The 24819-nt window shown below is 54.2% G+C and overlaps 2 protein-coding genes across 4 annotated transcripts; both read right to left on the bottom strand.

Annotated features, from left to right (window-relative positions):
• Window positions 1-870: 870 nt before the first annotated feature.
• MC1R (melanocortin 1 receptor) lies at window positions 871-1815 on the bottom strand (the record flags this gene model as incomplete). Its single annotated transcript, XM_082489540.1, has 1 exon — window positions 871-1815. One exon carries the CDS (start codon window positions 1813-1815, stop codon window positions 871-873), a length of 945 nt encoding a protein of 314 aa, XP_082345666.1.
• Window positions 1816-4157: 2342 nt separating this feature from the next.
• Window positions 4158-24032, bottom strand: TCF25 (TCF25 ribosome quality control complex subunit). Of its 3 annotated transcripts, none has more exons than XM_082489475.1 (18): window positions 23832-24032; window positions 22412-22594; window positions 20197-20271; window positions 18067-18191; window positions 16473-16538; window positions 15254-15330; window positions 14546-14676; window positions 11856-11958; window positions 10835-10928; window positions 9665-9757; window positions 8921-9026; window positions 8356-8515; window positions 7222-7309; window positions 6489-6647; window positions 5740-5830; window positions 5330-5409; window positions 4658-4730; window positions 4158-4419 (listed from the first exon to the last, which is right to left on the bottom strand). In XM_082489475.1, the coding sequence occupies exons 1-18, from the start codon at window positions 23994-23996 to the stop codon at window positions 4258-4260; spliced, it is 2031 nt and encodes a 676-aa protein (XP_082345601.1). In that variant the 5' UTR covers window positions 23997-24032; the 3' UTR covers window positions 4158-4257. The 3 variants fall into 3 exon arrangements, 2 of the variants coding, with proteins under 2 accessions (XP_082345601.1, XP_082345602.1); XM_082489476.1 differs by having other exon boundaries at window positions 22427-22594; XR_014269628.1 differs by lacking the exons at window positions 4158-4419; window positions 4658-4730 and having other exon boundaries at window positions 5372-5409; window positions 6470-6647.
• Window positions 24033-24819: the final 787 nt, after the last annotated feature.

Genomic DNA, 24819 nt, shown 5'->3' with positions numbered 1-24819 from the left:
CCGGGCCGGGCGCTGACGTCACCGCCTCCCCGCAGCCAATCGGCGGCCGCCGCCGCAGCGCTGCAACAGCCCTGCGGCACCGGCGCCGCCGCCCGCCCCGCCTCGCCCCGCCACTCCCCGGCCCCGTCGGCTCGGGGACCCCCGGTACCCGCGGGGGACACGGGAGGGGACCCCCACACCCATGGCGGAGGGGGGGGGGGGGAGGGAAGGGGACCCGCCCGTCCCGGTATGCGGGGGGACCCCGGTACCCGCGGGGGAGGGGGGGTCAGGGACCACCCAGGCGCGGCGGGAACATCCCGGGGCGGCGGGGGGACGACACGCACCCCAACTCGTGTCCCGTCACGGATGGGGCAGGGACAGGACACGGGGGGTCTGTCCCGGGGAGGGCCCGGGCGGTTGGAACCCCCGCCGGGACGGGGACGGGGTGGGCGGCGGCGGGCGCGGATCGAGAACAAAGGCGGCGGCGGCGACGGGGCCCTTTGTCCGGGGGCCGCCCCCGCCCTCCCCCCCCCCCCCCCGCCTCGCGGAGACCTGCCTCCCACGGCCCCGGGCTGCTCCAACGCCCCCCCAGTCCCTCCCAGTCCCACTCCGGTTCCCCTGGCCCCGGGGCTGGTGGCCACGTCCCGACAAGCGGCCACCGGGAGGAACTGAGCTTCGAATAAACGGTGGGGCCGGGAAGGGCTGACCCCCCCGGGGGCTGCACGGCGGTGCCAGCCACAGCATCACTGCAAAGAGCCTTTATTGGGTACCATGAGACCACCAGCCCGGATTGGGGGATGCCCCATGGGCACGTCTCCCGTCCATCTGTTCGTCTATCTGTCTGTCCATCCCACGGTGGGCGCAGTTGTGCTGTTACCAGTGTCCTGCTGCCTACCAGGAGCACAGCACCACCTCCCGCAGCGTCCGCCGGAGCTCCTGGCTCCGGAAGACGTAGATGAGGGGGTCAACCACCGAGTTGCAGATGATGAGGATGAGGAAGAGGTTGAAGTAGCTGAAGAAGCAGGTGCAGAAGGGGTTGGTGGGGCAGGTGACAATGAGGATGAGGTGGAAGAAGAAAGGCCCCCAGCAAATGAAGAAGACACCCAGGAGGATGGTGAGTGTGATGGCTCCTTTCAAGCTGCTGCTGCGGTAGATGGTGGGCTGCTTCTGCTGGCTGGAGATGCTGCAGAGGTGGTGGCGGGCCAGGGCAAACATGTGGATGTAGAGCACCAGCATGAGGACCAGCATGAAGAGGAAGAAGCCGATGAGGCAGAGGAGGATGGCATTGTTGCGGTAGTAGGTGATGAAGATGGTGCTGGAGACGGTGCTGGCCAGCCAGATGCTGGCCATGGTCACCACAGCCCGTTGCAGTGTCATGATGCTGTGGTAGCGCAGGGCATAGAAGATGGTGATGTAGCGGTCCACAGCGATGACCCCCAGGAAGGAGAGAGAGGACACGATGGAGCTGCAGATGAGCATGTCGATGACATTGTCCATGTGGCGGACAATGCTGGCGTGGATCACCAGCAAACCATGCTCCATCAGCAGCATGAAGAGCGTCTCCACCAGGTTGCTGACACTCACCAGCATGTCGGAGACGGCCAGGCAGCAGATGAAGTAGTACGTGGGCGAGTGCAGGTTCCTGTTCTTCAGGATGGCGGCCACCACCAGCAGGTTCTCCACCAGGCTCACCAGCCCCAGCGTGAGGAAGAGCTCGTTGGGGACGTTGAGCCCCTGGCACCAGGCACTGCCAGCCCCGGCCGTGGCATTGCTCTGGTTGCCCTCACTGGCGTTCCAGGGTTCACGCAGCAGGCGCAGGGGGGCGAGTGTCGACATGGCCCCCACCTCAGCCTCAGCACCCCCCCCGGCTGGGGGCTGAGCCCCTGGGGCCCCTCCCCAGTGCCCGCAGACCCCTTGAGCCCACAGCCCACCCCACCAGCACTCTCTCAGTGCCCAGCGGTGGGGCCGAGGGGATGCGGAGGAATTGAGGATGGGGTGGGTGTGTCCCACTGCCTGGGGAATTGCTGGGGTTGCTGTGTGCCTGCTGGGACCCCCGGTGTCACGGCTGTCCTCCTTGCCAGCCCTGCCCGGCGTCCCCACAGCCACACGCCCGCTGGCCCAGAGTGATGGGAAAGAAAGGGCCTTTTCTCTGCCCCACTTTAAAGCCATCTCCAGCGGCTCCTCCTCCCGAGGAGGGTGGGCACCCACATGACGACAGCACCCCAGCAGCCAAGGGAGCCACCCTGGAGGCTGGACCCCCGACACAGCCCTGGGGAGCCCAACTGCTTGGGGTCACCACGTGCCTGGTGGTCCCATGTGCCCTGAGGGGGTCCACACACCCCCGGGGCTATGCACCTTGGGGGGCTGTATACCATAGGGGTCCTCTGTGCCCTGGGGGTCCCTGCACCTTGGGGTCCTGTGTCCCCTGGGGGACTGTGTGTTTGGGGGGTTCCATGTGCCCTGTAAGCCTGCATACCCTGGGGGGGGTCCATGCACCCTGGGGTCCTGTGTCTCCTGGGGTCTCCATGCACCTTGGGGACCCCAGTGGGACCCTCCCCACTGCAGGAGCCAAGCTGCCCCTCCCAGCCACCATGTGTGGGGCCGGCAGTTCCATCTGCCCCACCAGCCTCGCCTGGCCCGGCCCCAGGGGAAGGTGTTTTGCTATGGGGCAGGCAATGGATCAGATAGGGATTGTCAAAGGCACGATTAAACACTATGCCGCGCCCGTGCCCCGGCAAAGCCCCAGTGCTGGAGGGAGCCTGGGGGACGCGGGACCCATCTGACCGTCATGTGCCTTTGGTTGGTGTTGATGCCTGGAGCCACTCCGCTGCCAAAGAGCCATTCACAGCTGCATGAAAAAGCAGATCCCATGGTCGTTCCCACCAGCCACTTCCGCTCCTTCCTGCGTAGCACCGGGAGCCTTTCCCCGTGGCACTGAGCACCCTGCGGCTCCAGCATGGATGAAAGGGGCTCAGCTGGATGCGCTGGGAATGGGGTCCCAGGCTGCCATGGTGCCTTGCTCCTAGCTTAGCTATGGCTAAAGCGTGCCGTGGGCCAAGCCAAAGCCCCAGCACTGGGCAAGGAGCAGCAAAACGCCACTCACCCCCAGGGAAATGTGAGTGGGAGGAATCTGGACCAACAGCAAACAGCATCCCCCCTTCCCGGCTGCTGCTTGGCTAAAGAGCGCGCCAGTACGTGCCATGAATTTTTAGCTTTATCAACAGAGGCTTTGAGAGCAGAGCTAGAAAATGCCGAGTCGGCAAAACCAAGCGATGTGAGCACAAGGCATGGGGCAGCAGACGGGACTCCTGTGCCGTGGGATTCGGACGTGCCGGCGGGGATGGGGTAGGCTGGCCTGAGCCATCCCCATCCCCATCCGTGATCCAGGCTGCTCCCCAGGGAAGGGACGCAGCAGGCGCTGCAGAAAAGGGGAGGGAGGGGGAAGGATTTATTCTGGGCAGCACAGCCTGGCTCAGCATTAGAACCACATCTACACCGTTACACAGCAGAAAAGGGGGGGGGGGGGGGGGGGGGGGGGGAGGAAGCTTCACAGGCAGCAAGGATGAGTTAAGGGCTTGAGCACAGCTGATCTCATTCCTGGCTTTGCGCAGCTTTATGTCCCTATGTGAAGGTGGGGAAACAAGGAATTGGGGAGGGGGGGAGGGAGAAACAAAAAAGGGGGGGATCCTTTGTGGTCCCAGACAGCTGCCACACAAGGAAGAGCTGCTCCCGGCACACCTCCAGTAGCACAGGGAGAGCTGCAGCTCCCAGGGAGCCCCTGCCAGCACACAGCTTGTTTCTCTGTACCCCGAGGGACCACACTGGAACAGGGACCTCAAGTCCTTCATCAGCAACCTGGAATGTCCAGCGCTGTCAGGGTCTGGAGTGTTTCATGGAGGGAAGGAGGCTTGAGGCAGCGCTGCTCAGGAGAGGGCAAAAAAAGCCTCCAGCCATCAAATGCAAGACCAGGAGAGGAGCAGACACTGGAAAGGGGACAGCAAATGTGCTCAGAGCAGGCCAGAAGGGGACTAAGCTGACTTGGGGCTGAGGGACAGCTGCTGTAGATTAGCTCTGCCACGTTCAGACAGTCCTCACCACCCGCCGAGAGATATGAAAGTGCCCGTGGTGGCAGCCTCCCCAGACAGAGCACGTCCCCACGGCAAGAACGGGCATTTGGGCTTTGTGTGACTTTATTGGAGAGTGACACACGACTGGGGGTGGGGGGGATGGGTGATTACAGAGGGTTGTGGGGCAGGGGGTAAGATTCACACTCTCAGCTCAGTCCCAGTCCCCGTCGCCTTCAGGATTGTCATCTCGGGGAGGTTCCTGAAACTGGATGTTCGCCAGCATGTCCCGCATGGCTGCCATGAGCCTGTTCACCCCCTGGTTAAGGTCCTGCCCTGCTCCAGCCTCTTCATCCCTCTCATGCCTGATGTCCCCCTGCAAGAGAGCAGAGCTGGAGCGGCCGGGCAGGGAGCTGCCTGCCCGTCTGCAGCAGGCAGGGAGAGAGAGACAATGCCGCTTGCCAAAAAGCATCAGGCTGCTCTGCAACCTGACGTTTATACATTGCATATGCCAAGAGCCACTCCCTTTGCAGAAACACTGTGCAGTGGAAAACTTCTGCGTACTGACAGCAAAAGTGTGCTCTGCTCCGCCCGCAGCAGCTGACTGCACATACCTGCAAGTTAAAATTTGGCAACAGCGATCGGAAGAAGAGAGATAAAGTGCTTTCATTGGATGGATGATTCGTTCTGAAAGACAGAAGTCACAGCACAGTTAACGGGGCAGCTTGGTACTCGGTCTCTCGCTGGGGCTGAGACAGCGCAGAAATGCTGGAGAGAACAATGCTGTCCAGAACAACGCACGGCCCCTCCTGAGCCAGCCCCAAATCAGGGTATTGGGGGATTCTCAGGGATTTCCTATCCCAGGCAGCCAGCAGCTGGCCAGCCTCTGTGCAAAGCAGTCATTAAAAGCACTACCAGCCTGGTCAGGGCTTAAGACACGTATGGGCTTCACCTGAATGGTCTGTGCACACCACGGCTGGCTGCGCTTAAACCTGTATTTACCCCAAACCACCTGAGGTAAGAAACAGCCAAGATTTTTCAATGGCCTTTGCTTTAATGGCTGTGAACAGCCGCCGTCTCCGACGGTGACCATCAAGGAAAAGCAGCAAGACCAGTCCTGCCTGTACGCTCTGCCTGTCGGCGAGCACCACAAGCCAGGCGGCTCTTCCTCCGAGATGGAGGAGGATGTCAGCTCTGAGCTCCCACATGCACCCAGGCCCGGGGCTGAGGGCGCGCCGGGAACATGCCAGCTGTGCCAGCGCAGAAGTGAGGGGTGGAGAAGGTACCTTTCTGGTCTGGTGTAGGAAACAATGGAGTCCAAAGGAGGCAAGGGGTCGTACCCCATCACAGGCTGCGACGTCACCTCCTGCGGGTGGGGAGAAGAAAGAAGCAGTGAGGGCTAAGTCAGCAGCAGCAAACACTGAAGCACGGAGAAGGTCAGACCAGCCAGACAGCCCTTCGTCTTGGGCAGCACAACACAGCCGGGCACCAGCTACAGCCTGGGCTGCCCGCACATGCCCCTGTGTGCAGCCCCAGGAAGCCGGGCATAGGGGGAGGACACTTTTGAGGTCAGGCTGATGTTTCTTGCTGGTGTCTGGGGTTTAAGATGTGCGCAGTGTCCGCATGCACAGCAGGGACACAAGTGCCATCACACCGCACAGAGCAGCGCCACCTGTGCCCCATCAGGGCCCCTCACCAGAGGCAGAGCTGCCATGGCCTCCTTCACCTCCGAGAGGATGATGTGCCGGTAGATATTCCTGGGCGCGTTCTGGTACAGCGTCTTTCTCCTAAAGCAGAGAGGGGAACAGAGGATTGCACAGAGCACACCTCAGCATAGCCAGCTTTCCATTTCTGCTTCTCTAGGTGCATTGTCAGCTTCATCCCTGGCTCTGGGGAGGATGTGCTGTATCGGAGAGAGCCGGCCTACGGTGAAGCCAAAGTCACTTGGCTGACCTCAGATGAAAGAGCGGAAAAGCTCAGGGACACTGCACAGATCTCTCTCACCAGCCCCATTCCTCTGTAGGTCAGCAGAGCAAACTAACTTTGGTTTAGGACAAGACCTAATGTCCCCCTCTCCTGCTTCTCAGAGCTGGAAGGTGTTTCTAAGCCCTCACCTGCCCTATGCAGTAACTGTCTGCGAGCTGTGCAGCTATCCCTGCCCCTCCCAGGCAGCGTAGCACACACTCCCCAGTGAGCAAAAGCTACAGCTTTTAATTCACACTTGTGAAAAGTCTGGAAGAGCCTCTGCCTTCTTAGTCCCACGGTGTAACCCTTGGCATCAGCAGCCACCCTCAGATCAGCAGTTGTGGAGCTCTGAGCAGGACCCAGCGCTGCTGCTCAGGACAGAGCTCCTCTCGTCTGCAGAACCGCCCGGCCCACTCTCTCCCCCTGTTTCCACACCCATGCCTGGTACGAGAGCCGCTCACCTCCGCCTGCCGCACTCACTTGTGCTCAGACTCCTCCACCAGCGGGTCCCGGGCATCCACCATGCGCAACACCTCGTGGACGTTGGGCTCCAGCCACGCCATGACAGCTGGGTCCTTCCACAGGGAGTGAGTCCTTCCCACGTAGAGGGACGTCAGCTGGTTCAAGGCGGGAGGCTGACTACGGGAGACAGTTGTTATTCAGGGCACTCTCCTCCTTCCCGCCTGCAGGTCCCTGTGCTGGCTGGCAAGGGCTCGTCTCTGCACTGTGCTTTGGCATGAGAACACAAAGAGAGGAATCGCAGGCTCCCTGCTTTGCTATTTCCATCTACCTTCACCAGTTTTTCTGCCTCCGTCTATTTTTGGGATAAGCATAGCCATGAGATGAAAATTAACGCTGCCTTGACCCGAGGGGGAGACCATTCGCGTGTTTAGGAGGACCACGTGTCAGGGAAATCCAGACTGGTAGGAGACAGCCTGCCCTGAGAGTACGCACATGTTGTTCTCTCTTACTACATGTACCAACAAGCTTCAGTATGAACTTCTGACCCGTCCACATTAAGGTGAGGCAGCTCTATTAGCATTATCTGGTGGCCATTATGGAAATCCGTTATCAAAGCATCTAACAGCCTACTCAGGAAACCAAATATTCTCCTCCACTGCTTTGTAACTCCATTAGCTGCCTGAGCAAGCAAAAGCCCCACTACCGGCAAAATCGATTTCTTCTCTTTACTGAGAACATCTCCAGGGCTTACCTTATCTGAGCATTCAGCCCAAAAAAGGAATGGGACGCAACCCTGGCATCAGGCTGCACACTGCAGTGATCCAACAACGGCATAAGAACTGCAGGAGAAAGTCAAGACAGCTCACTTTCAATAGCCCGGCAAGGAGCACCATGGTGTGGCTGGTCACCACTGCCAGGGCTGCAGAGAGACAGCCCCATCCCGGAGGTGCGCACTCCACCAGGGCGCTGAAGGAGGACCCATGCAAGAAGGGCGCAAGGATGCTGCTGGGGGTTATGCTGCCTTTTGATCTCTGCATGGATGATGGAAACAGACCCAGAGTAAACTAAAAAGAACAACAACCTTTTTTTCCCCCCGCCAGTGAAATAAGGTGCAATTTTCTGCACTTAATGCTGCTGGCCTTTGAACTTGAACAAGGGTTTTATTTCAGTCACCATGCCAAGCAGCAAAAAAGATGGTTTCAGCCAACACAAACTAAACCTCTGTTTGAGAGCTGGTTATTCCTGCGTATAAAGACACACCCTCCTCTGGGCCCAGAGGGGCTGTATATCTCCTTTCATGGACAGCAGCACCAACTGGATGAAAGCAAGAGTGATGGGCGCCCATAGAGAGGACATCTAAAGCAGAGCAGTGCCTCGGAGGGAAAGCCAAGAGAGACTTGCTGTCTCTGGTCTGGCCAACCCTGGGGTGAAACATTTTCCCACTCAAGACTCCGGTTCTCATCCTCCCCCAACTTGCACGCCCGTGACCATCTCTAATGAAGGGGTATCAGCTGCTCCGAGGAGGGTGCACAGCAGGAAGAACAATCACCGATCTCTTCCTAACACATGGAGGGCTCACGGTTATGTGGGCCCTACCCGGTTCCGCTGTTCTCTTGCTGGCCCTGCCACGGTGCGGGAAGGCTGAATCCCACCACCACCACACCAGGTGCAGGTACAGCAGTACCTGCTGCTGCTGGTCTGCCCGAGCTGCCTCACCCTCTGAGTCAGGGCTCCCATCTCCCACAAACAGAGGCAAGCACCATATGCAACCCACAGGCAAACTGCTGCCTCTGCATTTGACTGCCTGGAATCCAGCCTCCACTCTCACAGATGAAGACAGTGACAAAGCCTGCGGGGACGGACTTACCGGTGGGGACGGACTTACCGCTTGGGAACATGATCAATGCGAGCTGGATGAGCCGGGCAGCTTTCTCCCGGGCTTGGCTTAGCTCCAGCTCCGAGCGCTCCTCCTGCTGGCTCAGGAAGAAATAGGCCAGCGGCACCGAGAAGGCAAAATTGGGGAGCTGGGACAAATTCCGGTGACTCTGCAGGATGAGAGAGACAGATTTACCGAGAAATGATGCTATGCAGAACAATCTCGATGTGGCTGGGCTGCACACAGGGTGGGGTTTCTTGCCTGCTGGATTAAATTACTTCCCAGCCATTGGCTTGGTGCCCCCACAACTGAGTAAGCAATTTTGAGTTCATACAATTGTTTGCAAGGCACCAGGATTACAAGAACAAACACCCTAGCCTTTATGGGTCATTCTGATGACTTTGGGATGCCAGCCTGGCTATGAGACAGCCCTCGAAGAGCTAAGCTGGTTAGGAAAAGCTCATGTTCTGTGGCCCAGCTGTCCCCTCCAGTTAGCCCAGGCGTGGAGAGCCCCAGGAACCAGCTCACCCCTCTATGCCCCATCTCTTGCCAAGGCAGCTTGTTGGCAACTCACCTCCACCTCCTGGAACATGCGGGTCAGGAAGGTGTATTCTCGTGCTCGGAGGGACAGAAAATCAATCAGCAGCAGCACACACAGCGGGTCGTTCTCTGGATCAAGGCTTCAGAGGGAGGCGAGCACAAGGGGAGGAAACAAAATCAGTGTCACAAAAGCTGAAGTAGCTGTCCTCATTTCTAAGTCAAACAAGACTTCTCCACTAGCATCCAGAGAGCTTCTGTGACTCAGCAAGTGGAGATAACAGGAACATGATTGTTCCTGCACAGCCAGGATGACGGTGCTACACCCTGCCCAGTCTGCATCCCTGCAGAGGGGCGACAGTCCCCCTGTCACCACCCGTGAGAAGAATCCATGGCCACAAACTGAGCAGGCTGAAGCCACCATTGTACATGTATTCCGCAGAGACTCTGAGCTCTGCTATAACAACCAGCCAGGCCCACAGCTCAGCAGTCAAGAGCAAGGGCCACCCAGGTCCCATCTGTTTAAGCCACCTTCTCAACAATCGCCTCTCTCCAAAGCAACATCACAGATACGAGCACATGCTCAAAACTAACCTGTGACACTGCATCTGTAAGGAGTGGAAACAAGCCCTCACTAAGCCTGGGAGCAGCAGTACACCTCTGGGTTTTCTTCCCGCCTGGGTTAGGTTCAGTGCATTGTTCAAAGTGTGTTCCCCCATGCCTGAGATGCCCTGCCCCATCCCACAGGGAATAGGATGCAGCCCTCAGCGGGGGTACCTACCTCAGAATCAGTTTGCAGAACTCCAGAGCTGTCCGGGGACAGCCTCTCTTCTCCAGCAACATCAGGTGCTTGAAGAGAGCCAGGAAGAAAGACCTGCATGGGGAACAGAGGCAGGTTTTAGAAGCCAGATTTGGAGAGAAACACTTCATGCCACTCAAGAACAGGGACCCATGGTCAGCCCCAGCTCCTCACCCTCCAAGCATCAGCACCGCACTGCAGTCAGGGGGATGCAGGGAACCCAGCTGGGTGCAGTATGGGGTGACACAGCACAGGCCCTCCTTCATGCCATCTTTTTTTTTTTTATTTTTTAATTTATTTGTGCAAGCATAGGAACAACAAACCCGTGGCCTGCTCCATCTCTGCTCCCCAAGGCCCTGCAGCCTTGTGCTCTCACAGACTGGCCAAAGACTCAGGACAAATGAAACAAGGAAATCCTCGAAGTCTGCACCCTGCCTTGTCCCAGCCTGCCCAGCCGCATGGGGACAGCGACACAGCACATGCATGACGCATACCAAGGGAGGACTAACACCCAAATTGGGCAAGATACAGATCGCAGCGTTCAGGTCACAGACGGCACCAAGCCCATCAGTGAGTGGGTACTAGAAATCTGAGCAACCTCCAGGTACAGCACTTTGGGAGGGATGACTTGGGTCAGCTGACTGGAAAATTCCCATAATAAAGTCACCTTTCCCCACAGCTGCAGAGCTGTCATTACATAAAGAGTCAGGCTGGGAACAGCGCGAGTGCCGGGAACAGAGGCCAGCCAGGCAGTACACAAGTGACCAAGCACGGCTGTAAACACACAGCAAGTATTTTTGTGACAAAAATAAGTGCCATTTTGGGCTAAGGGGTACCAATTGCATGAGAACGATATGACAAGGGGAAGCAGTTATCCCCCAGGAAAGAGGATGCTTTGCAAAGAAAGCTCAGTGCAAGAGCTGCCAGTACCCCAGCACCCATCTCAGCAACCCTGCTGCTGCCTTGCTGAGGGGCACTGCCACCGACCATCGGATGGCAGAGCTTGTTCCGACAGAAAGGGACATTCAAGGTCCCCTGCCACTGCAGATGACGCAGCAGACGCTGTGAATCTGGGTCTCCGTGTCCAAAGTAGGCCAGGGCATGCTGCAGCAGCTCTCTGGCAGATGCGGGGCAGGCTGGCATGCCACCTACCTGTTCTCCGGCCGCCGGTAGTCCAGCCTGCAGGTCCCGCTGGTAAGACTGAAGAGGGGGTGGAAGGAGCACTCCAGGCTGTACAGCGCCTGCTCTGCAGACAGCAAAGACAGCATCAGGGCATGCCACCACCCCAGCGCCCCACTGCTCACAAAACAGCAGTCGATTTAGCCCAGAAGACACCAATAATGGAGAGCTCTGGCACCCATGAAATATGCTTGTTCACAGCCTAGCAAGGCACAAAGCTACCTCAGAGTACATGGTTGCAGCAGATACCCAGGCAAGCGAGCCTTGCCCCCTTATGAGGGCATTAGATCATGCTCCAGTTATGAAAAGTAACTCTCCTGGAGGAGGTCGGGAATTGAGGCTGCCACAACTGCCTCTGCCACAACTATCTTCACATAGGGAAGCCAAAGATCCTGTCCTTACCTCACCTCTGGCCCCTCCTATCACGCTGTGGAGGGCATGCCCCGATTACCAAACAACACATCTGAGACACCAGAGACTGCAGCATGGCAGTCCGAGGAGCAGCCATCCTCCAGGATGCCCCCTGCCCCCATGCAGCCTATGGCACCCCAAGGAGCAGAGCCTGACATACTGACCTGCAAAGTGCTGGTCAGAGAAGGGCAAGGCAGGCTGGCCTGCAGGGCTGGGCAGGCTCCCCACAGAGGGCATAGGCTTCCTTGAGCAGCCCTTACACTGCAGGACCTGGTAGCTACTAAATCAGACCCTCCTCCTGCAAGGGATGTCCTACAGGTGAGACCCCCTCCATGTCCTGTCAATCCATCCATTCATTTTGAAGGTGAATGCTGACATGCTTTGCCCCAGACAAGCACGTCTGGCTCTATTTAAAAGCCTCCAGCAAAAGCTGCTGGTCTGCAGGATCACCCAAGGCCAAGTCACAGACACAGCCAAACCAACCCTTCTGGTTTGCTGCGTCTCTGTTGAAACAATACCAAAACTGAACCAAAATTCCTTATTAATTCATGCCAGGATATCTGCTCCCCACTTCAGCTCTTACCTACGAGCTCACGGGCCATCTCCTGATCCTCCTGCATCCGGCACACATCGCTGAGCAGCAGAAGGGAGTCCACATGGTACGGTTCCAGTGCCTGAAGTAGCGGCTACAGGAGAGCATGAGTTTGATTACACAATGGCAATAATCATGGGTTTCTCATGCACTCTGCCTATGAGACAAGTTCTGTAAGTGTGGCAGGTAGGCAAATGCCCTGACACTGTGCCTATGAGAGAAGAGCTGTTCTTGCCCCTGGGTCTGAAGGTGAAGGAATCCTGTCCCACGCCATGAGAGCGCCAATGCTTAGACTGTAGTTCAAGGCTGGAGATGCATCTCACGTGAAAGGCTAAAACTGCATTAAAAGAACCCAAGAACAGTCACGCTGGGTCAGAGTAGAGGTCCATCTTGCCCTGTCTCCAAAAGCAGATGGCTGGGAAAGAGGGCACAAAGCTGGGCACACGTGATGACTCCAAGCACACTCTAAGCTGCCAACCTTTAGGGGTTCAGCAACCCCCACTAGCAAAGATGCCATTGTTTTTAATGTCATCTCCTCCTGTGGTTTTGTTCACTTAGTGACCCAGGTACCTTTCCAGCACCCCAGCTCTGCAATACCAAAAGCCACCTCTTAAGCACACAATGAGAAGAACTTCCTTTAATTCCAACCTGCCAGCTCCATCCCTGTGCTGGAAGGGCCAGCAGGGAGATCTCTCCCCTCTCCACACAGGATCTGGGCCCTCCATCTCAGCTTCCCTCAGGCACCTCCCTCCCAGTAGACCCAGCTTTTCCAGCACAGAGGCCGTGTCAGCCCTTTGATCATCTTTGCTGTCCTCCTCTGAATCTCTCCCAGCTCCACCATATCCTTTTGAAGGTGAGGGACCAGAACTGCACACAATATTCAAGATGCAGGCAGCAGGCATAATTACATTTTTGTTTTATTCTCTACCCCTTAACAATTCTGAGCATTTGATCAGACTTTTGCTTCCTCTGGGTACCAAGACGGTGTTTTGACACATCTATTACAATTCCATGATCCACCTCCTGACTGGTAATGGATTAAAAATATTTTTTCCAGGCTTCAAAATAGAAGTTTAACCACATCTCAAAAACCTCTGCATTCACTAATTATATTATAAATGGGCTACTTCTTCCAAGTGCCTAAAATTCAGTTTCAATATGAAAATACTGAAGCTACTTCAAATGTCCTCAAAGTTTAATTTTGGGATTTTTTTCCCCCAAAACTGAAAAAAAAAATATGGCTTCAAAAGCTCCAGGAGTTGTACATCTGCAGGGTGGTGGCCAGCATGCCCACCTACAGTAAAAAGCTGTTATGTTCTAGGCTGTCCCAGTCCAGCACCTTTGACTCAGTGCCACTTGCCTGATGTTTTACTCCCTCCTTGCTTGCTCTTAAGTTCCTTTCTAGTCATTCTTTTTCGGAAGAGATGGAGGACCTAGGGTTGTTGTGAAGGGAAAAAGTGCTCTTCACACATTTACAACTTCACCAGCAAAACCCTTTTAACCCACTGGTAAGAGCAGAAAACGACTCACTGAGCAGGGCACCCCAAAAATCATGTTTTGCATGCTGAAACCATAGCAGCGAGGTCAATCTGAGCTCCAGCCACGTGAAACTGTGGCTGTCACAGATAAACTGGTTGGAGGTTTGAAGTAATTCTGGCATCTGCAAACCCCCGTCTGTTAGATTTTACCCTTAACAGAAAATTGAAAGACTAAAGCTGTAGGAATATCTTCAAAGGTAGTCAGACTCACTTAACAGGAAGAGAGCTTAAAGATTAAAATGCACCATGGAAAACCTGTCCTGCTCTGCACAGCCATGAGACCGTGTTTGAGCTGTCCTTAGGACGCTGGCTTTCAGGTTGATCACTGCTGCATAGGAGTGACTTCACACCATTGAATGCGAATCTCAGTCCAGTCAGCCGGCAGAATTGATGAGCTGGAGGGAGCAGTGGCCATGAGCAGAGTGTGGGAACGCAGAAGGAAGTAAACTTTATTTAGTGCACAATGGCCTCTTTAAGAAACTCTTTAAGAAACAGGGCATATACCCTAGCTCATGTGGCCAGGGTTTTCAGAGCAAAAATACCTCAATTATGGTTCAGCAGGGTGCAGAGCAATTCTACTGTTGCTTATCACTACAATCTATAAATGTTACCATACAGTTTAATGAGCTTGGACATGCATTAAGAACTTTCAACACAAAGACTGTTTTGCTGAAATACCAAGGAAAGACACATTTTTCATCCATGCAAGAGTTTATAAATAGAACAGCTGTTAGTTTAGATTCACATTTAAAGATAGCTTTTCAGCTGGGAAAGGAAAAATACTGTATAAACCCGAGACAAGGGAGCTTTATTGCTACCCTTTTGGCCAAATGGTCGCTTCCCGCAGGCTCCTCTTTCAGATGGCTATCTGGCATGCTCTCAGGCAGAGCCACTGAGCCTCCGCCACCAGCCACTGGACCTCATTTGCACCAAGCTAGTCACGTATCTTATTCATAAGGTGAAAGCAGAGCTCAGCAAGCAACGCTGCCTCACCCCATGCAGAGGGGGCAGAGGGCTCTACTGCTCAAAATGAGACTGGCAAAAAATAAGCACTAGGATGCAACAGCCCACCTCCTCTGCCAGGGAAAGGGGCTCCAGGAACGCAAGAGGTAACAGCGCAGGCAACTCAATTTCACAACATACCACAACACTGTTGGGGTCCATGGTCTCTACATTTTCCAGGAACTTCAACTGCACTTCCTGGTACTTGCGATGGTGCTCAAACGTGAAGTACTGCACTCCCCCCTTGGTGTCCACCAGCTGCATGACAATACCTAGAGAGTGGACGGGAGACATGGGTACCACTGCTGCCAGCCTGCCAGCACAGTGGCAAGAGATGCTCTTCTGCTTTCTTATCACACAGAAATCTCATTCATATCATCAGGTCCAAAGCCAGATGTGTTTTCAGAAACTCCCAGAGAATTTCACTCCTTTCCCTCCTTCTATAAGTCAGTCTGAAACCCACCCGAGAAGCCCAGGCAGCTTGCTCTCCCCACGGTTATTTCTCATTATCCAGCAAGACCGCTGTTAAGACAGGAAGTACTCATCACCTGCCACCTCCAATAAGGGGGGGGAAAAAAAAGCCCAACTACTAAGATACAATACAACAGAGTTCTCCCTGTTGAGAAAGGGAGTATTTCCATCAGCTGATGAACAGTTCCCTATCTGTATCAGCCAGCATGAAGCCTGGGCCTGGCAGCTGATGAAAGCAGCTCCGGTTTCCCTGTGCGGATGCTCTAGGAAAGCCAGGCTGGCAAGAGCAGCCATCCATGCCAAAATGGGCACAGGACCGACGCACCCTGGCAGCTAGCAGCAGTGCGGTGCTTCGGAAGGTGGCACCGAAAGCCTCACCTGTTCTGGTGTAGCGCGGCCAGGTGCTCTGGGGAGTCGTCAGCCACATGCCACGGACACACTGGCGCTGCCTTTGCCTGAGGAAATAAACACGACAGGTCACAGTTTCTCTGTACTACCAGAACGAGGAGGGCTGAAAGCAGCCAGAAAAACGATGATTCAGGGAAAAAGAGATCCAACTTCTTCCCCAGCTACAGCCCTGTCACATGGAGCTTTGGCCCAGAGCTTTAACATGTTTTGCCTTCAAGACACAACATACCTTCGCTCAGGCTCTGCCTTACTTGAACCATTGCTCTCTGGGCCAGCCAGTGCCTCCAGCATTTCCACTTCAATAGCTTCTCTCCCCTGTTTTTATTCCTGCCAAGTTCTCAGCTGCCTCTTTGCTTCCAACAGCTTCCCAGGTCCAATTAAGACAGCCCCATATCCCTCTGACTCATCTCTCTTCCCAGCAGTGCCTTTAAATGTCAACTGATTTAGTTTAAGCTGTACTCACAAATGCAACCAATTTATTGGTTCAGGGCAGGAAGAATTCAGAAATCAAGGCTATTCTAAGAAAGTCATGTCTCCTCAGTAAGGGACTGCTGCTACTTCCTGAAGCACTAAATATTCTTCCACAGACTCTCTCAGAGAAGGCTTCTGCTTCCACCATCACTGCTCTGAGCAGTGATGCGCACTTCTTATGCGCACTTTTTTCAACCAGTTCATGAAAGCAGGGATTTCTGGATAACACTGACCACAGTGCAACGGATAATTGCACAGAGACCCCACACCCAAGAAGCAGTAGGTTCCCTGGGCCTCTGAAAGCAAGTGCATGAGACCCTCTGAAAAGTATTCAGAGTCCTTCAGAGACTTTGGAATAGCAACAAGCAACAAATACTGGAGAAAGAAAAAAAAAAATTAATAGTCTATACTCTACAAATTTGAGCAAAACTACTTTAGAAGGGTGTTTGGCAGTAAATGAGAGGGGAAATCAGCAGAAGAAAAAGCAAATGCTAGCAAAAGCCTGGAGAAGTCTTACCCGCCACCCTCACACACATAAAAAAAAAAAAAATAAAAATATCCCCCTGTCCCAAAAAGCAACTACTAAACGAGTAAGACACCCTGAACCCTGGATTCCCTGCCTAGGTGTAGCACTGGGGGCTCGGTAAGCCGTACCAAGGGAAGGACAGACGCACCGACTTGGACTTTGAAAGGATTTAATATTAAATTCTGGACTAACCTCTGATCACCAAGAACAGCACGAGCCCCAAAGTATCTCTTCAACTCGTTCTCTGGATTCAAGTTTCTGAGAAGGTTAAAACAAGAAAGAAAATCTACCGTCAGTTAAACATAGCCAAATGTCTCACGCTCTTCTCCATCAGTGCGAAGTGTTCTGTACCTTGAACTGTCTCTAACCAATCCCCCGAACTCTCACACACCCCACTGATATGACACAATAAACCAAAAGGAGTCTAAAAATGGTCAGAAGAGGAGGCATAAAAATGCTTGTTCAGTCAGATGCATGCTTCCTTCATGCTCTGCTCCTAAACAGTACTGAGCTGGAGAATACTTCTGCTGCCCTCTCCAGGGCAGCTGGGGCCTTTGTCTGGGATACTCCCAGGACAGCAGGAGTGCATGCTCAGGGGATGTGCGAGATACCCACCATGCAATGGCAGCCTGCAATTTGGGGCAAGCACCCTAACCACTGCATGAAGGCTGGCAAGGATTAAAATACGTACTTTTAATACAAAGATCTTGTATCAAAGCACGACACCACCCACAATTTTCTTGACCAAACATTCAGCCCAGAGAAAGAAGGCGTGTTTGAGAGGGGTTTCTCTGCCGTCCAGCGAGCAGGCGTTGAAGGAGGAGAGTGGAAGGCTGAGATCCAGCACTGACAACCCTCACCTACTCAGAGATTATCCAGCTCTCAAAGGTTTCTGAATAACATGTACTTGACCAGAAAAGTCACTGAAGTTTAAAACCACCTCTAGGTAAACAAACATTCTGCCTTTACTGAAACGGCCCTGAACAGGTTGCACTGGCACCGCGTGCCCACCAGCCTAGACTCAGTTTTGATGCAGTATGCCTGAAGGTTTCAAAACTGGGACAGGTAAGTTGTCCCAGCTACAAGTTTAAAGGTTTTCGCCAACAACAGAAAGAACTGCCACTAGTGTCTGTACCAGCCCTGGGCTCCAAAACACACTGGACACACCAGCCAGCCCATTCCTGACAGGTTTCCCAGTGCGACACAGGCCCAGATGTTATGGGTCTCTAATTTGAGGCCGATTCATTCTTCAGCTCTTGGACATGCTTGGCGCTTAGTCCGCTTTGTTGATGGAGACATGTGGGAAAGGTTAGACAAGTCTAACCAGCTTTCCTGGTGAAAATAGCTCCTGGCACTGCTCAGCCCTCCTCAGAGGACAGCATATGCTGCACTGGGGCCTGCTGCTCGCAGCACCCAGTCTGAATGCAGCCAGTCACCTGGCCAGGTGAGTTTGGTTGCAAAGATTTATGCACCAGGGCTCTCTGCAGCTCTGCAGAGATTCTCTCACAGAGTCATAGAGTGTTTTAGGCTGGAAGGCACCTCTGGAAGCTAATATGATTCAGTCGCCCACTCAAACCAGGCTTGACAGCAGATATATACCAGTCACTGCTCAAAACTGAACACAGCTCTAAAAGCAATGGTTAGAAATAGGGATGTGCACAACCATTACCACAACCGCTTTCAAGCAAGGTCCTGATTACACTGGGAGGCTCCCAACTCCCTTCCTTGGGGGAACAGATAACCCCGTCACAGCCAAGGCCAAAACCAGGAAGGAAGCAAGCACTACCTGTGCTCTATGTAGAGTAGAGGCCTGCTGTCAACGATTAATCCACTCTGGGTCTGCTGTGATAGCCCATTGGTATCCTCAATCTTCTCCAGTAGGCTGTCGATGTCTTCCAGGTCATTGTCTTCCTTAAGACAGGCACATGCAAAGACAAGGCAGTTATTACAGAATGAGTCACCACAGCATGCAGGTCACCTAGCACAGATCACACCCGGCTGCCTCTGGGTCCTTCAGCTCGTCCTGATCTCCGTGCAACACTGGTGCAGCCCCTACCACTCACCCTGCTGCTACCTCATCGCTCACCTTGGGTGCTCACGTACCCTCTCTTATTGAGGCCTTCTGCTCTGCACCTAGCACCCTTTATTCCCTCAGGAATCCCACGCAGAGCCTGCCTTCCCTGTCCAACTGCCCCCGTAAGGGCTGGCTTCTCTTCCCCACTTGCTCAAGCTATCATAGGGGCTGCTGCTCTTCACACCACCATGAGTTTGAACATGCCAGCTGAGATATATCTAGCACGGGCAAGAGCTGGCAGACTGTCTGGCCTCTGGTCTGCCTTTTCTTAGCCAGCCTTCGCTGTGTTCTGTCTAATTTATTTATACTACAATCCCTACAGTATCATGAAAAGTTGGGGTGCTGATTTTAATCATAATATTTAAATAATCAGCCTTTGCCATCTACTTTCTATGGAAACACTAAGTTACTGCTGGGACCCTTATAAGAAGATATCAAACACTCGTGTAACTTTAACCCAGCTCTGATGTATTGCACTCTCACTTTCCCCATCTTTTAACAACCCAAAGAATATATCCAGCAGTGCACATTCAACAGTTGTATAACACTTATCCCAATTTTCCTCTATTTTTCCTCACAAATAGCAAGTGACGCATTTCTTATGTGGTGGTTTCACATCCTCCTCATGATATACGTGGGTGGAACACAGAATTCTATTCACAACACCCAAACAGCACTGCGAGTTTGCCTTTTCCAGCTAAATATAGCCACTCCACGCGTACTGGATACATTAAAAGTTTATTACTCTGCATTCAAGTGCTTGAACAAAGGTGGTATTATCTCTACTCAGCACATCAAACTGCCTGGTACTGGGCATTAAGTCTCACTAGAGCCTGCAGCTGGCAAATGTCACCCCATTGCTCATGATTCTCAGACTGGGAGAAAAAACAGGCTCTTTGATCAGGTTCTCTGCCTTAGTTACTTGCTCTGAGCTCACCCAGCTGAATTCCTGGTGAGGAGGTGGCCAGTCAGGCACTGCACCAGAGTCACAGCTCACCCATTCAGCACTTCAGCATACTGTGGCTCAGGATGTTTAGCACAGGACCTCCCTCAAGTAAATAGTTAAGGTTCTTAAACCTTAGCAAAAAAATAGCTCCCACTTGAACTTTATTTCTATTGAATTTAAAAGACCAGTGACGGTGATCTGTTTAGTCTCCTAGCTTAGCTCAAGTAGATAAAGTATTTTCAAGCACACACATTTGTCCCTGAGTTTTATCTGTAACAAAGACGCTGGATGAAGTTCTCAGTCTAAGCACACTTCCTTAGGGGTAGACACCTTAGGGAGAATCACTGTCCCCTTGCTTCCTTCACCACTGAGGGGACAGAGCAGGTCCCACAGGAAGAGCACTTGGCAGCGCATTTGCTCATAACATGCAAGCAGACGCTCCTGTCAGCATTCAGCTATCAGATGCCAAACTACAGAGAAGGTGCACAGCTGCACACAGAGAAGGGAACCTGAATGACGACTGTCAGGAAGAGGCTCTGTATGGCTCTGCAGAGCAGGGAAAGCTTCCTAAGTAGGGCAAGGAAAATATAATGAAAATGCAAAAATCCTCACGCTGTACCCCCTCCCGTGCAAAGCCTCCAAGTAGAGATGAAAGAAGATGCCACTGTGAGGATTTCAGCTCTAAGCATCTGCAGCAGAGCTACACCATTCCCAGCTGCTAGAACGACCACAGTCAAAAGCTGCTGTTGCCATTTTGTAATTTTAAATGAGTATAATGCAAAACCAAGCATTTTTGCCTCAAAATCTTTTCTGCAGCCGCCTCAGAGTAGCCACTTTGTCAACCCCAATGCAGAAATTCACACAGCCACTGACTCTGAGAGTGAACGCAGACATACCAGAGTCTCCCCTGCTGAAGTTTTCTTGCTTTTCCTTTTCTTTTTTTTCTTTCGTGGCTTGTTACTCAACATAGGCTGCAAAGAGAAACGGAACAGCTGTCAGAGCATGCCCATGGACTGCAGGGAGGAAAGCTCCACCAGGGAGAAGCATTTCCCACACAGATCAGCATTCCAGGAGGGCCCTTAAACTAAACCAATATTCATCCTTTCAAATTTTTCAGTGAGAAGAAATTAAGACATAACAGGAAAATGGAGGAAAGCACCACAGGTTTACAAATGCAAGGGTTAAATCTCAACCAACTTTCATACGTCTGAGACTGCAATATCAGGCAAGAAACTCTTTAGATAGGCCAGGTGTGGAAGAAACATTTCAGCCCTCCTTTACTCTCTAGAACAAATTTATTTCTGTCTTTCTAGTGAGTGTGACAGTTTCATCAGTCACTCCAGATTCCAAAGAAACTAACACCTGCCTAAAAGCACCATGTGATACAGGCTCCTCTCACAGCTGACACAGCTACTTCAGCTCACGATGCCATGTAGTACTCCCTAACCTAAGAAGCACACTGCTGTTCACAATGGCTCTTCCCCAAGGCATACAGAGCTAAAAAACACATTTCCAGAATTTACACGGGTAATACAGCAAGTAACAGTGTTACAGAACAACCCCATGGCTCCTGAGCTGATTTCAGAACAGGGGAATGTGCAGTCCAAATTTGGCTCTATCAAATGGCAGGGAGACACCTGCTGAGGGCTCCCACGTTTCTATCCAGGAAGCTCTGAGAGAAGCAGCAGGTGCACGCTGCAGTACTTGCGCAGCAAATTCACTGGGTCAGGGCCTGCTGGAGCCACAGCTCATGGGGGAATTGACCGAGCAGAGTTCACACCACACATCCAGAGCATTCCCAAGCCCCTGGACTGGCTGAGGCTACCAGCACAGCCAGACCATACACAGACAGTGGTCTTTGCCCCTCTCACCACACCACCTGGCACCCAAAACCCACAGGCACACCCCAAATGCTGAGCCCTAATGAGTGAGGCCAGGGGGCCAGTACCCCCATCCCCATCTCCAGTAAGACATGGGCTAGACTTGCAATGTCAAATTGTTAATTAAAGTGCCCCTTTCCTTACATGCTCCTGCAAGGAGACACTTCTGAGCTGATAAAGACCACGGGAGGGAATCTTAACACAAAACAACAACAAAATGCTCCAGAAAAGAGTAAGTTCAATGTTTAGTTTACATTGCTTGGAATCTTCACATTGTGCACTCCAAAAAAAAAACGTGTTATTGATGTCCTGGTTTCAGCTACAATAGAGTTAATTTTCTTCCTAGCAGCTGCTGTGTTTTGGATTTAGTATGAGAATGTTGATAACGCATATCGGTTTAGTTGTTGCTTAAGTAATGCTTATATTAAGTCAAGGACTTTTTCAGCTTCCCATAGAAGCTGAGAGGGAGCATAAACAGGAAAAGCTAGCCAAAGTAACATTAGATACCATGGACAACATACTCAGCATATAAATGGGGGTTGGCCAGGGGGCAGGAATGCACGATTGATGCTTGGGACGGGCTGGACAACTGATCACCAGGTGGTGAGCAACTGAATTGCATCCCATCACTAATTTTGTATATTCTTTTACCTTTTTTTTTTTTCTTCCGTTACTCTTCTATTAAACTGTCTTTATCTCAATCTCCCTATCCCACTGAGGGGGGGGTAGGAGTGCATGAACAGCTTTGCAGTCCTCGTTGCCAGCTGGGGTTAAACCACAACAACCAAGCATGTATAGAACAGCCCAGCCCCACATGCGCTGGGGAGCTCAATTATTTGTACAGTGAAGGGAGCAGAGAAGCAATCTTCATTTCAGAATCGCAGGGTGCCTTCCTCCCCGTGCATGTTGTCTGAACCCGGCGCTCATGAGGACACAGCACAAGGTCCTCCTCAGGAACCTCCCCTCTGTGGACATAAAATCTCCCCAATCCCAGGCACAAACCCAACCCTCAGCACCAAACTGCTCATTCTCCTCCAGATCTGGAGCCCCAAGCACCTGGGTTTAAGGTCCCTGCGTACATCCCTCCCCTGAGGCTCGTATTACCAGCCTCTGACTAAACCCAGATGCAAGGGAAAAGAAACACACTTGTCTGCTACACACAAAGCTGCTCAGTGCACACATAAGAAATCTCTCTGCACCTCGCACAGTGACCGCCACCATCACTAGATACCTGTGGTTTAGTTACCGTTTGGTCCGGCTGCTCTGCCTCCTCCCCATCTTTCTGCCCATCGCCTTCAGCCTCTTCAGTTACAGCCCCTTTGTTGTTCCTTTCTACTGCATCCTGCTCTCTGAGCCGAGCATTCCCTCGCTCCTCTCTGGACGGTAGCTCATCCTCCGACTCCTCAGCAGTGATCTGTGCAAACAGATGGACAAACTGCAAAAACAGCCAGCGCAGGGCTGTGCTCTGCCCTCTCCTGCACCTGGGGGACAGAATTTCCCAGGAATCTGATCTGCTCCACTCCCACCTGCAAACAGAAGAGAAAGATGTCGCAGAAGCAGCACAGGGCGCAGCTGCCTAGAGGGCTTCTCCAGCAGATGGACAGGGACAACCCCTCACTTAAAGTGTGTCAACCAGCAGGTGCCTGTAACAGCCCCTCACCAACCAAATTGCTGGAGTGGACACAAATCCACTGCATGGCATAGCTGGCAGAAAAAGCACAGCCCTGTCTGGATTCTGCTTTTCTTTGGGAAGAGCCTCCAAAGCCAGACTTGCCTAATGCTCACACAGGCAAGCCTCGAGGAAGGAGAGTGAACCACTGGGGCTGGCCAAGGTGCCCTGAGAGAAAGGACCAGGGTATGTCACCCCAGGGACCCATCTGTGCCACCACGGCCTGCCTGACCCCTGAACTCCAGCACTAGGACCTTGCGGGGCTGCAAAAGTGGCAGGAATGTTCCTAAAACTGGTTTCCCCCATCATTTGACCATCCCAATACTCAAGCCTAGTTCTGACAGTGTCCAGACCCAGACCACCCAGCCCCTCCTAGGCTTCCCTCCAATTCCCTCCCAGTTTAGCCCCAGTTGCTGCCCCCTCAAGCTTTCCCTAGACCCCCCGCCTCATCCCCTCCATTTCCTACATCCCCAATTCACATCCCCCCAGCTGAGCCTCCCCCAGGCCCTCCAGGTCACCCACCATCCCACACCTCCCAGTCGCACCCTGGTCACTGACCCCAAATCACTCCCTCCCACAAACTGTCACCTTGGTCACACACACTCAGCCACCACCCCCCAGGTCACTGCCACCACTCTTGGTCATTGCCACCCAGCCTCCCTGTTCCCTCCAGTCATCCCCCCAGTGCCCCCTCAGTCACTGCCCTCTGAGTCACCCCCCTCACAGTCACTATCACCTTTCAGCCACCCCAATAATTGTCACCCCAGCTGCACCCCCCCAGCCACTGCCACTCCAGCTGGCCCCCGCACCTGCCCCCTCCCAGAGCCACTGCTATCCCAACTACCCCCTGCCACCCCAGCTACCCCTCCAGCCACCGTCACCCCAGCTGCCCCCTCCCCGGCACTGTCACCCCAAGTCCTCCCCAGGGCACCGAACGCCGCAGGCCCCAACCTCCCTTCCGCTACTGTCACCCTCCCCTCACCAGCTCGAAGCGGTTACTGACGCCGCCGCGGGCCCTCCCGGGGGTAGCTGACGACAACCCCTCCTGGCCCCGCTCGGAGCCGGGGTCCAGGCCCAACTCGCCCAGGCCCGGCTCCTCCTGGCCCCGCTGCTCTCCCCGCAGCCGCCGCAGGGCCCTCCGCGACATGAAGCCCCCCCGTCACACACTGCGCCTGCGCGCGCCACTCCCCCGCGCCTGCGCTATCCCGCCCCACCCCACTGCGCCTGCCCCCGGGTGGCTGACGCGCCTGCGCAGCTATGCCACCTGGCCCGCCGCACTGCGCCTGCGCAGGTCACGCCTCCCTGCCCGCACCGCCCGGCCCCTCCCCACCGCGCCTGCGTTTAGGCCAACAGGACGCATGCGCACCCCTCCTTTGGCACCGCCCCCTCCCCATTGCGCAGGCGCACTATGTGGTTGCCCGGGTCCGGCTTCGCGCCCCGTGTGAGCGCCGCGTGAAATATGTCTCCGGGGGGGGGGGGGGGGCGTGGGAGCGTGCGCTTTCCCACGGCTGCTGAGCGGGGGCACGACGGGGCACAGCCCGGGAACACGGGTGGGACAGGCCGGGGAGGACCCGAGGGACAGCCTGGGGTGGACCTGGGGCTGGGGACACTCAGTGGGGCAGGGGGACAGCTGGGGGGCATGGGAACTGTTGGGGGGCAGTGTGTTCCCACGGGGTCTGTGCGGGGTCACGGGTGGGACACAGCAGGGGGGCAGAGCGGGTGGCTGGGGGAGGAAAGCACACGATCAAGGGGGCCATGGAGTAGCGAAGGAGGTGGTGGGACACCCAGTCCCGACCCGGGTGGGCCACTCATACTGCCCCCAGTGCCCCCCACCCTGACCACCCTACCCACCCACCCACCCAGGAACAGCCACACGGCCCCAGGGGCAGCCCAGCAGGTTTATTAGCCGGGGGGGGGGAGAGAGGGAGGGGGATGTACAGAGCAGCCGTGCCAGCCCACGATCTGGGCAC

This window comes from Vanellus vanellus, assembly GCF_965231255.1.
Source record: "Vanellus vanellus genome assembly, chromosome: 12".
Taxonomy (NCBI): domain Eukaryota; kingdom Metazoa; phylum Chordata; class Aves; order Charadriiformes; family Charadriidae; genus Vanellus; species Vanellus vanellus.
This window is presented reverse-complemented; position numbering and strand designations above follow the sequence as displayed.

Excerpts from the sequence above, each read along its gene's own strand:
- TCF25 (XM_082489475.1), bottom strand. The coding sequence starts at position 23,996 with ATGTCGCGGAGGGCCCTGCGGCGGCTGCGGGGAGAGCAGCGGGGCCAG. Across the intron at positions 11,959-14,545 it reads TGGACCCCAACAGTGTTGTG|CCGCTACTTCAGGCACTGGA; the intron begins GTATGTTGTGAA and ends GCTCTCCTGTAG. Across the intron at positions 5,831-6,488 it reads GTGGAGGAGTCTGAGCACAA|GAGAAAGACGCTGTACCAGA; the intron begins GTGAGTGCGGCA and ends TCTCTGCTTTAG.